This window comes from Podarcis muralis, chromosome 13 (genome assembly GCF_964188315.1).
Source record: "Podarcis muralis chromosome 13, rPodMur119.hap1.1, whole genome shotgun sequence".
Taxonomy (NCBI): domain Eukaryota; kingdom Metazoa; phylum Chordata; class Lepidosauria; order Squamata; family Lacertidae; genus Podarcis; species Podarcis muralis.
In genome coordinates this window covers 5,604,695-5,618,076 of record NC_135667.1, presented here as the reverse complement: position 1 = coordinate 5,618,076, position 13,382 = coordinate 5,604,695, and the positions used below count along the sequence as shown (strand labels likewise).

At 49.2% G+C, this 13,382-nt stretch overlaps 1 protein-coding gene and 5 non-coding genes across 12 annotated transcripts; 2 read left to right on the top strand and 4 right to left on the bottom strand.

Annotated features, from left to right (window-relative positions):
- Nucleotides 1-143: 143 nt before the first annotated feature.
- Nucleotides 144-10,647, bottom strand: TMEM107 (transmembrane protein 107). Of its 7 annotated transcripts, none has more exons than XM_028703390.2 (6): nucleotides 10,534-10,647; nucleotides 8,370-8,488; nucleotides 7,537-7,604; nucleotides 4,854-4,954; nucleotides 4,208-4,304; nucleotides 144-743 (listed from the first exon to the last, which is right to left on the bottom strand). In XM_028703390.2, exons 1-6 carry the CDS (start codon nucleotides 10,598-10,600, stop codon nucleotides 674-676), a joined length of 522 nt encoding a protein of 173 aa, XP_028559223.2. In that variant the 5' UTR covers nucleotides 10,601-10,647; the 3' UTR covers nucleotides 144-673. The 7 variants fall into 7 exon arrangements, with proteins under 7 accessions (XP_028559223.2, XP_028559224.2, XP_077772990.1 ...); XM_028703391.2 differs by lacking the exon at nucleotides 4,208-4,304 and adding an exon at nucleotides 2,308-2,404; XM_077916864.1 differs by lacking the exon at nucleotides 4,208-4,304 and adding an exon at nucleotides 2,308-2,404 and having other exon boundaries at nucleotides 10,571-10,594.
- On the bottom strand, nucleotides 6,170-6,240 carry TRNAG-GCC (transfer RNA glycine (anticodon GCC)). The gene has a single exon. It is a non-coding gene; the product is annotated as a tRNA-Gly (tRNA).
- A 557-nt stretch (nucleotides 10,648-11,204) lies between the features above and the next one.
- On the top strand, nucleotides 11,205-11,286 carry TRNAS-UGA (transfer RNA serine (anticodon UGA)). Its single transcript has one exon. It is a non-coding gene; the product is annotated as a tRNA-Ser (tRNA).
- Nucleotides 11,287-11,843: 557 nt separating this feature from the next.
- TRNAA-CGC (transfer RNA alanine (anticodon CGC)) lies at nucleotides 11,844-11,915 on the bottom strand. Its single transcript has one exon. It is a non-coding gene; the product is annotated as a tRNA-Ala (tRNA).
- A 489-nt stretch (nucleotides 11,916-12,404) lies between these two features.
- On the top strand, nucleotides 12,405-12,478 carry TRNAT-AGU (transfer RNA threonine (anticodon AGU)). The gene has a single exon. It is a non-coding gene; the product is annotated as a tRNA-Thr (tRNA).
- A 486-nt stretch (nucleotides 12,479-12,964) lies between these two features.
- TRNAG-GCC (transfer RNA glycine (anticodon GCC)) lies at nucleotides 12,965-13,035 on the bottom strand. Its single transcript has one exon. It is a non-coding gene; the product is annotated as a tRNA-Gly (tRNA).
- Between the last annotated feature and the right edge of the window lie 347 nt (nucleotides 13,036-13,382).

Here is a 13,382-nt window from a genome sequence, read left to right as displayed (position 1 = left end):
TATTATACATGAGCTTTCCCGGGCCCCCCCAATATTTTTTATAAGTCCGCGTCCCTGGTTAGAGGAGTCTGTAACCTGAAGCATCTGTAACCTGAAGCGTCTGTAACCCGAGGTACCACAATGATTGCAATCCAAGTGGCGAATTCATAAGAAGGATGCTATTTTATTCAGGTAAAAAAGTGTAATAAATCTCATACAGCATTCTCTAACTACAATCAAATGTCCTGAATAAATTTTTCACACACCCATTATGCGCCCTAAGTCCCTTTTGCAGGGCAGCCCATTGAGCTACAGACTCAGGCTTCACCATTTCTTCTGAAGGAGGAATTTTGGCACCGCAGATGCATGACCGGAAGCTGGAAAAAGCACGTGTGAATAAACGCGTGGCTTTGTGCAGCAACAGGGCGCTGTTACCACGATTACCGCTGGGGGGAGGCAGCACGCAGCGCAGGAGACGGATCTGTGTTGCTGGAACTGTGGGTGGCGGCTGGCAATGTGATACCAGAGAGGGTCATAGCCCTCGAACAGGTGGCTCGTTCATCCTACCTGTTCTCCCCAATTGTGCTCAGTCTCTATTTCCTCGTGCCAGCGCAGCTTAGCTCTGCTCAGTTGGTTTTCTCGCTCATCTGGAGTCGCCCCCAACAAACGTCTCCTCCTGGGGCAACAGGGGGCTTCACAGGGGCTTCTTCTTCAAGCCCAAGACTGAGATGAAAAGCAGTATCTCCACAGCGGCAGGCAAGGCGCTGTCAGGGGGTGAAGACGGACAGAGAAGGGAAGGGGTCAGTGCTAAGAAGAAGGGCTTCCCCCTTCCTGGAGGGAGGAAAACAATGGCTGGGGAACAAACATATGAAACACACACACATAAAAACATAGGAAGGTTCCTAACATGTTAGGAATCGTGTTAGGAATCAAGGAGTCAAGCCAGAAGTTGCAAAAAAACGGCTTGCACTCGCTACGAAGAATTGTATTTGAAAATGCTTGTTTTTGAGGCTTTTTTTCATTTTCATTGCTGATATGCTTTTTTAAAAAAATATTCTGATTATTTGATGTGTGTATATGTAAAATCAAAATAAATAAAAAATTTAAAAAGGAAGAAAGAAAAGAAAACATAGGAAGGGCCTACTGCCCATCTAGCCCAGAATCCCGTTCTCAAGGTGGCAGCTAAATGCCTGTGGGAAGCCCACAACACACACAACGTAACAGGCTGTTTTGGACTATGTAACTTCTATTTCTAACACAATTCTACATATAATATCTCACAACGTGTAATTCCATAGACCAACACATCATGCAAACAGAACATATCCTGAAAAATTAAAGTCCAATGGATGGTCAGGAGATAAAGTCCATTCAGTTCCTAAATAAGATATCGTGCCATACCTTCACGTTTTCCATCTGATATGATAATCTACATACAAGGAACGTTAGAATCCTCAAAGCAGCGACACATGGAACACCATAAAAGAGAAGCATACCATATTGTGGTTATTGCCAATATGCTATGCTAGTTTAGGAACTGAATGGAATTTATCTCCTGACCATCCATTGGAACGCATGCAATTCCCCCTAAAAAAAGCTCAACAACTTTGGGCCATCTCCCCTCATTTTCTTTAAATTTAAGGTAAAGGTAAAGGTACCCCTGCCCATACGGGCCAGTCTTGACAGACTCTAGGGTTGTGCGCCCATCTCACTCAAGAGGCCGGGGGCCAGCGCTGTCCGCAGACACTTCCGGGTCACGTGGCCAGCGTGACAAGCTGCATCTGGCGAGCCAGCGCAGCACACGGAACACCGTTTACCTTCCCGCCAGTAAACAGTCCCTATTTATCTACTTGCACCCAGGGGTGCTTTCGAACTGCTAGGTTGGCAGGCGCTGGGACCGAGCAACGGGAGCGCATCCCGCCGCGGGGATTCGAACCGCCAACCTTTCGATCGGCAAGCCCTAGGCGCTGAGGCTTTTACCCACAGCGCCACCCGCGTCCCCTCTTTAAATTTAGTCCCCCCAAATAGGGGGTGTCTTATACATGGGGGCAACTTATACACGGAAAAATGTACAGTGGTACCTCGGGTTAAGTACTTAATTCGTTCTGGAGGTCCATTCTTAACCTGAAACTGTTCTTAACCTGAGACACCACTTTAGCTAATGGGGCCTCCCGCTGCCGCTGGAGCACGATTTCTGTTCTCATCCTGAAGCAAAGTTCTTAACCCGAGGTACTATTTCTGGGTTAGCGGAGTCTGTAACCTGAAGCGTATGTAACCCGAGGTACCACTCTATGGTATATCCACACACATACAGAGCTAAGAGTCTACCTGCAGAAGCCCATGATGTACCAGTAAGTGACCATCTCCCAGCGCTCAAAGACGAAAAAGGAGAGGCAGATGGAGGCACTGCAGTGGGCAGCCAGAGCTAGGGGGGAACAGTCAGGGAAACTGGCGTCGTAAAGTGAGGCCTGCAGTAGCAGGCAGCCCCACATGACCTGAGCCTCTTGCACAGAAAGGTGCCAGACATTTTGCGCCTGGGGGTGAACTGGGAGAGAGAAGAAACCATCCCAAGACCAAGGATGAGAGATCAGCCACTCCCCTCCCTGAGCATTTGCTGGATCAAATGTGATTTAGGTCACAGGGACCCACTCCCCAATAGTCACGAGCTGGGGCAATCCAAGATACCAAAGGCATTTACAATAGTAAAGGTAAAGGGACCCCTGACCATTAGATCCAGTCGTGGCCCACTCTGGGGTTGCGCGCTCATCTCGCTTCATTGGCTGATGGAGCCGGCATACAGCTTCCGGGTCATGTGGCCAGAATGACTAAGCCGCTTCTGGCAAATCAGAGCAGTGCACGGAAACGCCGTTTACCTTCCCACCAGAGCGGTACCTATTTATCTACTTGCACTGGTGTGCTTTCAAACTGCTAGGTTGGCAGGAGCTGGGACCAAACAACGGGAGCTCACCCCATCGCGGGGATTCGAACCGCCGACCTTCTGATCAGCAAGTCCTATGCTTATTAGTAAATCTGAGGGCTCATTTGGGGGACAGATCGGGACAGATGTAATTCGGTTGTGAGGAACCTTTGACCACCCGGTGTTGCTGAACTACAACTCCCCAGCAAGCATGGTCCACGACCAAGGATGATGGGAGCTGTAGTTCAGAAACATCTGGAGGGCCACCAGCTGGTGTATTTTAATGAATAAAATAGTAGTGGGTGTCCCTTCTAGCGGCAGGGACGTCACAAACATCCCAAGACACCCTTCTCCACTTTGAACCCAGCTACTTTCTCTGGAGTAGAAATGCCGGCCATTCCTGGCCAATACAGTCCCAGTTTCTGCATTTCTTCTGCTATGCATTTCTTCCACCTTCACCGCATCAAGCAGTTGGTCCCTTCCCTTTCCCGCCCCGACCTGGCCACAGTGCTCCATGCGACGGTCACCTCCAGGCTTGACTACTGTAATTCGCTCTACGCGGGGCTGCCCTTGAAGCTGTCCCAGAAACTCCAGCCGGTGCAGAATGCTGCAGCGAGGCTCCTCACGGGGTCTCTGCCATGGGAGCATATTCACCCAGTGCTTTTTCTGGCTGCACTGGCTCCTGGTGGAGTACAGGGTCAGATTTAAGGTGCTGGTTTTCACCTTTAAAGCCCTTCACGGCCTAGGACCCTCATACCTACGGGACCACCTCTCCCAGTATGCCCCATGGAGAGCCTCAAGGTCCATAAATAGCAACACCCTAGAGGTCCCGGGCCCTAAGGAAGTCAGATTAGCCTCAACCAGAGCCAGGGTCTTTTCAACACTGGCCCCGGCCTGGTGGAACGCTCTGCCTCATGAGACCAGGGCATTTCGAGATCTGATTTCTTTCCGCAGGGCCTGTAAGACAGAGTTGTTCCGCCTGGCCTTTGGCTTGGAGCCAATTTGATTCCCTCCCCCTCTTTCTTTTTCCTTTCTCCTCCTGCGATGAGGAGGATGCATTTTAATATTTTAATGTTTCAATATTTTAATGTTGTATTTTAATCTTGTTTTTAAGTTGTATTCATTCGACTTGTTTTTATTATTGCTTGTTAGCCGCCCTGAGCCCGGCCTTGGCTGGGGAGGGCGGGGTATAAATAAAAATTATTATTATTATTATTATTACTCCCGCTGCCTCGGCGACGGGCAGCAAGGGAAGGAAACCCCTTGCCTCGCAAAGCTCTGCCACCAGAGGCGGCCGCCGTCTCGACTGACCTGCAGAAAGCAAAGATCCACCAGTACAGGCCGCTGTCCCACTGTTCAAAGAGGAAGAAGAGCAACGTGACGGCGGCAGAGGCGTGGGCGCCTGTGGCTGGAGCGGAAAGGAGGCTCAGTCAGGGAGCAACAACACAGGAAGGGCAGGAACCCGTCGAGTCCTCCTGGGGCAGCTGTGGGGCATCAGGGCTGGCCTACACAGGGGACGGCAACAACCCAGAACTTCCGCGTTCCCACGCGGGAACTGCTTACCAGCGTTCTTCAGCCTTGCATCTCCAGATGTCGTAGGACTACAACTCCCATCGTCCACTGCTAGCTTAGCCAGTGGGTCAGGGATGATGGGCGTTGTAGTCCTACGACATCGGGGGACACAAGGCTGAAGAACGCTGCCTGACGGACTGAGGCGTAAGTGCTTTGGCAAAGCGGCCAGGAGCGGGCATCCAATAGGCCTCAGTGCCTTCCGATGCCCACCTGCACGAGATAACATGGGCATCTGAGTTCAGTTTTTTCAAGCTCTCAGATTCAGCTCCCTCACTTTGCAGGTCTGATGAGTCCAAGTTGCCCTCTCTGTGGCTTCCCTCCGCCACCCACCCCACAAAGACCCCCACGTAACCTACGTCCAGTCTGTCCCCTTTTCAAAGGATACAAAGGAGGCTCTGCACATTGTTGAACATGGACACTCCAGACAGAAAGCCAGCCAACTCCACCGCAAAAAGCCCGAGCGTCACCGACAGGGCCACCACCATCCTGAAGGGAGGAAAACCACAGGGAGGGTTACGTCTCGTGTCTCTAGAAAACCTGAAATTCTTTCCTGAGCCCAATCACAGTGGTACCTCTGGTTGCGGTACCTCTGGTTGCGGAGGCCTGTTTGCAACATGAAAAGAGCGCAACCCGCAGCGGCGCATCTGCGCATGTGCGGGTTGCGATTCGCTGCTTCTGCACATGCGCGTGATGTCATTTTGCGCGTCTGCGCATGCGCGAGCGGCGAAACCCGGAAGTAACCCTTTCCAGTAGTTCCGGGTCGCCGCGGGACGTAACCTGAAAGAATGTAACTTGAAGCAAACGTAACATGAGGTATGACTGTACAGTAATCGGTCTCTCTCTCCCCACCCAACGCCCAAATCCTCTCTCTCTCTCTCTCTCTCTCTCTCTCTCACACACACACACACACACACACACACACAATATTTGTTGTTGACATCCGTCTGTCTCAGGAGAAAATGGAGGACTGCACCTTTGGTGGTCAAGTCAAACTACTGGAAGGTTACAGCGCCTGTTGTGGCTGTAGAGACCAATGGAGGAGAGACATGTTTTATTGCAGGTGGGGCAGATGAAGGCATCCAACTGTGCTGATGTAGATGCATCACAGTGTTCTTCCTCTCTGCGCTCCTCCCAGCAGTCATTCCTCCACAAACAGAGAGAATAGGCAAGCCACAAAGCCAGAGGCCTCTGACTGCTGCTTGGACCACAGCTTCTATCAATCCCAGCCAGCACGGGCAATGGTCATGGATGATTTGGGACTTGTTAAGTAGAAAGCTGAGGGACGCGGGTGGCGCTGTGGGTAAAAGCCTCAGTGCCTAGGACTTGCCGACCGAAAGGTCGGCGGTTCGAATCCCCGCGGCGGGGTGCGCTCCCGTCGCTCGGTCCCAGCGCCTGCCAACCTAGCAGTTCGAAAGCACCCCCGGGTGCAAGTAGATAAATAGGGACCGCTTACCGGCGGGAAGGTAAATGGCATTTCCGTGTGCTGCGCTGGCTCGCCAGATGCAGCTTGTCACGTTAGCCACGTGACCCGGAAGTGTCTGCGGACAGCGCTGGCTCCCGGCCTATAGAGTGAGATGAGCGCACAACCCTAGAGTCTGGCAAGACTGGCCCGTACGGGCATGGGTACCTTTACCTTTTAAGTAGAAAGCAAGCAAGCAATAAAAGACGGGTAGGATAGAGGTTTATAAAATTATGGTGTCATGCATTGGCCGGGAATCGAACCCGGGCCTCCCGCGTGGCAGGCGAGAATTCTACCACTGAACCACCAATGCAATACGATCGGGCCTGGAATTTCTTAGCAAATATGCCAAGTATGAAGGACATTAGAGCCCTAGGCAAACACAAGCTCCTCTTGAAGGCTAATTGTCTGGAATTTCCCACTGCAAAAAAATGTAACTGGCCCATCTTGTCGCCTGCCTTTATTTTTAACCCTCCACCACCTTTAAAAAAAGAACCAGAAGCCTTTCCCTCGAGTGCACATTTAAAGAGCACCATCAGCCTTGGCAGCAGAGGCAACAGACTGATCCGTGGCCAACTTTGTCAGTCCTCGGATGAGAAGAGGCAGCCTATAATCAGCTCCAGCAGCAGCCCTGCTCCTTCTCTTCTCACGCCATCCCCTCCACCCCTTCAGGGCTTTAATCTAAACCTGGATTTACGGCTGCTGTCAGCTAGGTGGAGCAGTGGCCACATCTGCTGTGAAGACAGCAATCTCCCAACCCTTTTGCGGGACAGAGAGGTGCCATTATCTGGTGCTGTGCTGTTTCTCTTGTATGTTTTAAACAGATTTTTAATATGTATATGGTCTGAATTCTATCGGTGTCCTTAATGATTACTTTTTCTACGTTTTCAGCGGTTCTCGTTTATAATCTGAAAAGGTTCGGGTATAAATAAATACGGCATCAGCGTCATCCAGCGGTTGACGTTTGCTAGATGATGAAAAACATGAGGAGCTGGGAGACATCAGCACTCTCAGCAGCTACAGAGACAGAAGGGCAGTGGAACAGCAATGTGACGTTACACACACAAACACACAGAGCTTTCACCATTATTATTTGCACACCTTGCAAGCACAGATTCATAAATCCACATTTCAAAAGGAAACCTTTCAGAGGAACAGGGCAGAGGAAGGCGGGGAACACATATTTTTCTGCCTTTAACAGCTTGCTTTTAGGGGCTGTTAATATACATATTTTCCTAATATTTATATCCCACCTTTCTGAAAACAATCAACGTGCCTTACAAATAAAATAGAGCAAAGCAACATTCAGAGAATCTGAAAACCTAACAACTGGGGCAAACCAGTCAGGCGGGTGGGGTATAAGTAACAGATTACTATTAATAATATTATTATTAACAAGCTTTAAAAGATGCAGCGGGATCTAGGCCCTTATTTTAAATGCATGTTCTGGAAAAGCCTACAAAAATAAATCAGCGTATTTCTCTTGGGAGCCTGTTTCAAGTTATGGCCACTGCAACCAAAAACCTTTTTAAAAGCATAAAAAATTGAAGAGCAGCAGAGGTACACAGAGAAGGGCTGTAGCAGAGAAAGTCCCAGGCAGAGCACTTACTCCGTGTCTTGGTTCTCAAACTCCTCCTGGGTGCACTGGAGAGGCAGGGATGCGCGGACATTGTTTTCCTGGATTGCGGAAGACAGAGAAACCACTGTTTGGGCCATGCATTCACCCATCACAAGAATAAGGTAGCAGTAGCCTCATAACCTCTTTACTACTGCACCAGCTCCATTATGCTTTATCTATTTTGTATTTATTTACACCTTTCCTCCCACGAGACACTTGCTCTCAGAAGGCCATATTTAACAGCGCCAGGCAAACTGCCCGTCTTGCGCAAAGGCTGGAATTGGGGTCTTATTTTTGTTGACGCTTACTGTATTTTTCGCTCTATAGGACGCGCCCGACCATAAGACGCACCTAGTTTTAGAGGGGGGAGAACAAGAAGAAAAAAATTTTTCCCCTCTCTGCTCAGCGCCCCTTCAGCGAAGCGGCAGGAGAAACGGAGCCCCTTCCATTTCTCCTCCCGCTTCCCTGAAGGGGCGCTGCGCAGAGAGGGAAAGCTGTGCAGCGCCTCTCCGGCGAAGCCAGGAGAGCAAGAGGGGTCGGTGCGCACTGACCCCTCTCGCTCTCCAGGCTTCAGCGAAAGCAACGCTGCACTCCGGAGGCTTCGCATTGCTTTCACTGAAGCCATGGAGCCTGCATACGCTCCATAAGACGCACACACATTTCCCCTTAATTTTCGGAGGGGGAAAAGTGTGTCTTATAGAGCGAAAAATACGGTACTTGTGGGAGACAGATCTTCTTTGGAAAGCATAAGGCCCATCACACCGTTAAAAAAAGAAATAGGAGCATGTTGAGAAGGGGAAGGGATGGAGTTTGGAGTTTCTCACCCTGGACCAGAAGATGGTGATGACGATGACCAAATGGGCCGTGAGGGTCAGGAATCGTGAGGGAACCAGTCCGGTGACCAAAGGCATTGTCTCTCCCAGCACCCAAAAGGTGAGAAATCCTGGCAGTAAAAGACGAGAGAGGCAGGGACATCAGTAGGAACCCAAGAGCCTGGCTGCTGAAGTGTGTGTGTGTGTGTGTGTTAGTCTAGCATCCATTTCTGACAGTGGCTAACCAGATACCTACAGGAAACCCGCAAACAAGACCCTGTTCAGAGGCAGAAAGCCTTCATGACTAGTAGCCACTGATAGCTTTACAATCCTCCATGAATTTGAATCCTCTTTCAAAGCCATCCAATATGATGGCCGTCGCCGTCTGTTGTGGGAGCAGATTCTACCGTTTACATGCTAGGTGAAGAAAATACGGGTTTAGCAACAGAGTGCCGTAATAAATAATATTAATTTTTTATTTATACCCCGCCCTTCCCGGTTCAGAAACTGGGCTCAGGGTCAGCTAACAACAAATTTAAAACACTTAATTGTAAAACCAGCATAAAATACAATATAAAAACATGAATAAGAATAAAATTCAAAGTTCAGAAATCAATTTAGGGGAAATCCATCTAATAAGCATTAGATAATCATCAGGGCTAGATGGCTGAATTAGTTCTACTTGGGTCAGCGAGGACGTCAGGGGAGAATTAGCTGTGGGGTCTCAGAGCGGGTAATCTTCATAAAAGGGGAGTGGGAGGGAAGAGAAGGGAAATAAAAGATCAGGCTGGATTCAAATTAAAGGCCAGGCGGAATAGCTCTGTCTTACAGGCCCGGTGGAAGGAGGTTAAATCCTGAAGGGCCCTTGTCTCATGGGACAGAGCATTCCACCAGGTCGGAGCCATCACTGAAAAGGCCATGGCCCTGGTGGAGGATAGTGTGACTTCCTTAGGGCCTGGGACCTCTAAACTATTGTTATTCATGGACCTTAAGGTCCTCTGCAGGGCAGACCAGGAGAGGCGGTCCCGTAAATACGAAATCAATTCATTCATTCTTCGACAAAAGAGAGAAAGATATCATCCTTTGTTTGACCCCACCATGCAGAACAGGGGTAGCCAACATGTGCCCTCCAGATGTGGGCGGACTCCAACTCCCATCAGCCCCAGCTGGCATGGCCAAATGTTCAGGGATGCTGGGAGGAGTCCACAAGCATCTGGAGGGTAACGCATTTTCTGCCCCCGATTTAATACGTCCCATCTGTGAACAAAGCAAATGTTAAGCACTAAAATGGTCCATGAGCAGCACAAAATTAGATCCACAAACCTCAATTGCAGCAAACGACAATAAAATATGGGCTTGCTGCAATACAGCAAACAAAACCAGTTTTCCACCAGCCACCATGAAAACGTAGGTTGTGTTTTCCCCTAAGATCTGTTCTATGCGGTTTGTGTAAAAAGTGCCTCGCCAAGAACATTCAAGCATCTTTTATTGCACATAAAACTGTATTTTAAAAGCGGCAAAACTTTTACAGAGACCAGGGCCCTGCGGGATCTGATTTCTTTCCGCAGGGCCTGTAAGACAGAGTTGTTCCACCTGGCCTTTGGCTTAGAATCAGTTTGATTCCCTCCCCCTTTCTTTTTCCTTTCTCCTCCTATGAAGAGATTGCATCCTAATGTTTTAATGTTGTATCGCAATCTTTTAAATTGTATTTTAATCAACTTGTTATTATTATTGGTTGTTAGCCGCCCTGAGCCCGGTCTTGGCTGGGGAGGGCGGGGTATAAATAAATAAAATTATTATTATTATTATTATTATTATTATTATTATTATTATTACAAGCAATCTAAAATCCTTTAAAAAGTTGGGGTGGGAGGGTGAGGGGTCCACCCTGCTCGCACCAGAAAGAGGTCATACACTCCCCCCCCATCACCTCCTTAATCGATTAGGCATCAAAAGAGGTGCAAAGAGGGTCGCACGACCCTCGCCCCAGGACAGGCAGGCACAAATGCGCATGCGCCCTTAATCCCGCCTCAAACAATTGATTTGAAAAACGACAGAGCAGTTATAGCCCCCCCGAATTTCGCCTAACACAACCATGTCAAGCCTCCCCTCACTGCACCCCCGTCTCCCGCCAACCATTTCGGCCCCAAGCTCGATATACGCGAGCGCAGCATACCGCCCCTCGGGCTTAGGCCATCGCCGTTAGGCCTCACCGTTGCCCCTGACAACCGCTTCGGAAGCATCGGAGCTTCTTTTTCCTATCGCGAGAGCTTGACATCACGGGCGAGTCTCAGCCGGCCATTTTGCCTGCGGGCAAAGAGGCTTTCGGATTAACCCTTTATTTGCCGTATTGTTGTTCTCACCAGCTTTTCTGAACCCGCTGGAAAAAAGTCGGTTTCCCCCGCCGCCGCCGCGACTACGAATATATGTGATAGATTTAGGGCAGGAGCTTACAAACCACTCACATATCCAAAGGGGGAGGGTGAAATGAAGCATGATGCTGCATTGCAAAGCAGCCAAGTCCTTTATTGTTATTTTCCCCTTTTCTATGGACCAGGGGATAATAATAACTGCAGGAAAATGCCAGCTTCTGAATATTTGTAATCATTTTTATCTGCAGCTGTTTTCCCTCTCGCTTATACATTTTGCAAACCATAGCAGCCCTAACCCTTGCAAAATTTGTCAGAAAAAAAGAAAAGGAAGGAAGGAAGGAAGGAAGGAAGGAAGGAAGGAAGGAAGGAAGGAAGGAAGGAAGGAAGGAAGGAAGGGGAAAAGGCGATCCAACGAATTTTCTTCCCAACACCGATTATCTACTTTTGGATATGGTAATAGCAGCGGTTATACGGAGCTGTGATGGCCGAGTGGTTAAGGCGTTGGACTTGAAATCCAATGGGGACTCCCTGCGTAGGTTCGAATCCTGCTCACAGCGTGCTTATTTTGTGCGGGGTTTGGCTAGAATCCCATTTAAACCGCTCATCTTTCTCCTCTCCCTCCCTCCCTCCCTCTGGAAGAGTAGACGGCCAAGCTCCGCCGATGCGAATTCGCTACCACTCATAATTATTAGCCCACGTTTCCGCTCTCATTTTCGCAGGTGGTTGAAAAGGGGGGGGGGGTGCTTTTCCATTGCATCTTGCTAGATTATATCAACGGGTGTCACTGCACCCCCCAGCCAGATTTCATGCAGTAGGACAAACACACACAAAGAGAAAGCAAAATAAAAAAAGCAGAAAAAGCAAAGCTGGAAAACTCCAGCCTTGGAAATTCATCACACCCAACCGGCTAGATTACAGTATTTCTAGCAAAGCAGCAGCTGCAACGCATCTGGCGTCTCATTGGAAACCGTATAATTCCCCAAACTTCGAGCGGGAATTTTCTTTAACCGATTCACATATTTTGATTTTTGGGAAACACCCGGAAGGAGAAGCAGCTCCCCTGCCTTCTATTTTTTAAATTACGATTATTGTTGGAGCGACAAGCAAAAACACCTGGAGATGCCGGGGATTGAACCCGGGGCCTCGTACATGCGAAGCACGCGCTCTACCACTGAGCTACATCCCCCTCCGGCCTCTTGCAGCTTCCGATGACGCCTCTTTGTACTGACAATCTGCAGCAGCCGTCATTGCAACCTACAGATCACCTGCCCTTTGCACAAAGCAGGGGAACTAACGATGTTTTCAACTCTTATATCCGCCACCCGCCCCTTCCTCTCCATTTGCGTCAAGAAATCATTTTGTTTTACCCAGCAAAAGGCGGAGAGGAGGCCCAGGTCCCTGAGCAAGTGCAGAGCGCCCTGAACAGGGTTGTGTCGCGCGTGCAACGAAATGGCCATCTTGCAACGGTGCATTGCACGTTTGCAGCCCTCTAGCTGCACGCGATAGGTTTCCACGTGAATGAGAACACGTAAATAATTCTTCCACTGCCCGATCTCGCTTTTAAGAGTTTCCAGCCGTCCACCAACTACTTCCTGCAAAGAGCCGAACTGGATTTTTTGTTTTGTTTGCATCTATACATAGTGAGATTACAGAGCGGGCAGCCCGTTTGCCAAGTGGCGCCGTGGCTTAGTTGGTTAAAGCGCCTGTCTAGTAAACAGGAGATCCTGGGTTCGAATCCCAGCGGTGCCTTTTTTTAATTTTTACCTCTCCCGTTCCAAACCTCCCCAATATCCCAAATTATACTGCTTTAAAACAAGCAAAGTTTAAAAAGCACGGCGTGCAGGCAAAAAAATAATAATACTCAAGGGCATTTCATGCTTTCTAACCTTCCTTTCGCATTGCTTGCTATTGCACGCCCGTCTTGCAAGAAAAACAGCAGCAACAACTTCTGAGTCTGCTTTGACGATCGCCTGAAGCCGAGTGGAGCGATCGACTAGGAATTTTTAAATCCCCTCCTCCTTTCTCCATCCAGACAGTTGTCGAGCTTTAAAAAAAGCAAACATAACCAGGATTCAAACCGGGAGATCTGAAAGGAAGGAATTTGCCTGCGATGCACACTTTGCCTGGGGCTACTCGGCGAGGAAAATAATGCAAGGTTGGGACTGTGGCCGTGGGGAAAATATTTTGGAGACAGAAAAAGAAACTGAGAAAGGAAGAGAGAGAAAAAATGCAAGTTGCATTGGCCGGGAATCGAACCCGGGCCTCCCGCGTGGCAGGCGAGAATTCTACCACTGAACCACCAATGCCATCCGCGGGATGAGGTTTTCCCGAAGCATCTATAAGATCGCTCTCGCCGTCTGCAACAGTTCACAGCAGCATCCTGCGTTTTGAATTGCAGAGCATGTAAAGGAGTGGGCAGGAAGTGGATCTGCGGGTGGATCTCTGGGTTCCCCCCTTTTAAGCAACAAGCAACAGAATGGCTCCCGCCTCGCCCACCTGCCCCCCATAATTGTGATAATTGAAGATAATTCGGGGTATCCAGAAAGAGGCATTTGCCTGGGAGGGCTGTGAACTCTGCTTGCTTCAGACGCAGTGCACAGATCCCTGGATTCAGCAAATTTTTAACCCTAAATGTATGTCTTTTGCACAAAAG

Bases quoted from the DNA above. Each gene is read 5' to 3' on its own strand.
- TMEM107 (XM_028703390.2), bottom strand. From the start codon at position 10,600: ATGCTTCCGAAGCGGTTGTCAGGGGCAACGGTGAGGCCTAACGGCGAT. The intron at 4,955-7,536 runs GTAAGTGCTCTG...TCCTCCCTTCAG, and splicing joins TTTGAGAACCAAGACACGGA to GATGGTGGTGGCCCTGTCGG. The intron at 744-4,207 runs GTCAGTCGAGAC...ACCCCCTGACAG, and splicing joins TGGATCTTTGCTTTCTGCAG to CGCCTTGCCTGCCGCTGTGG.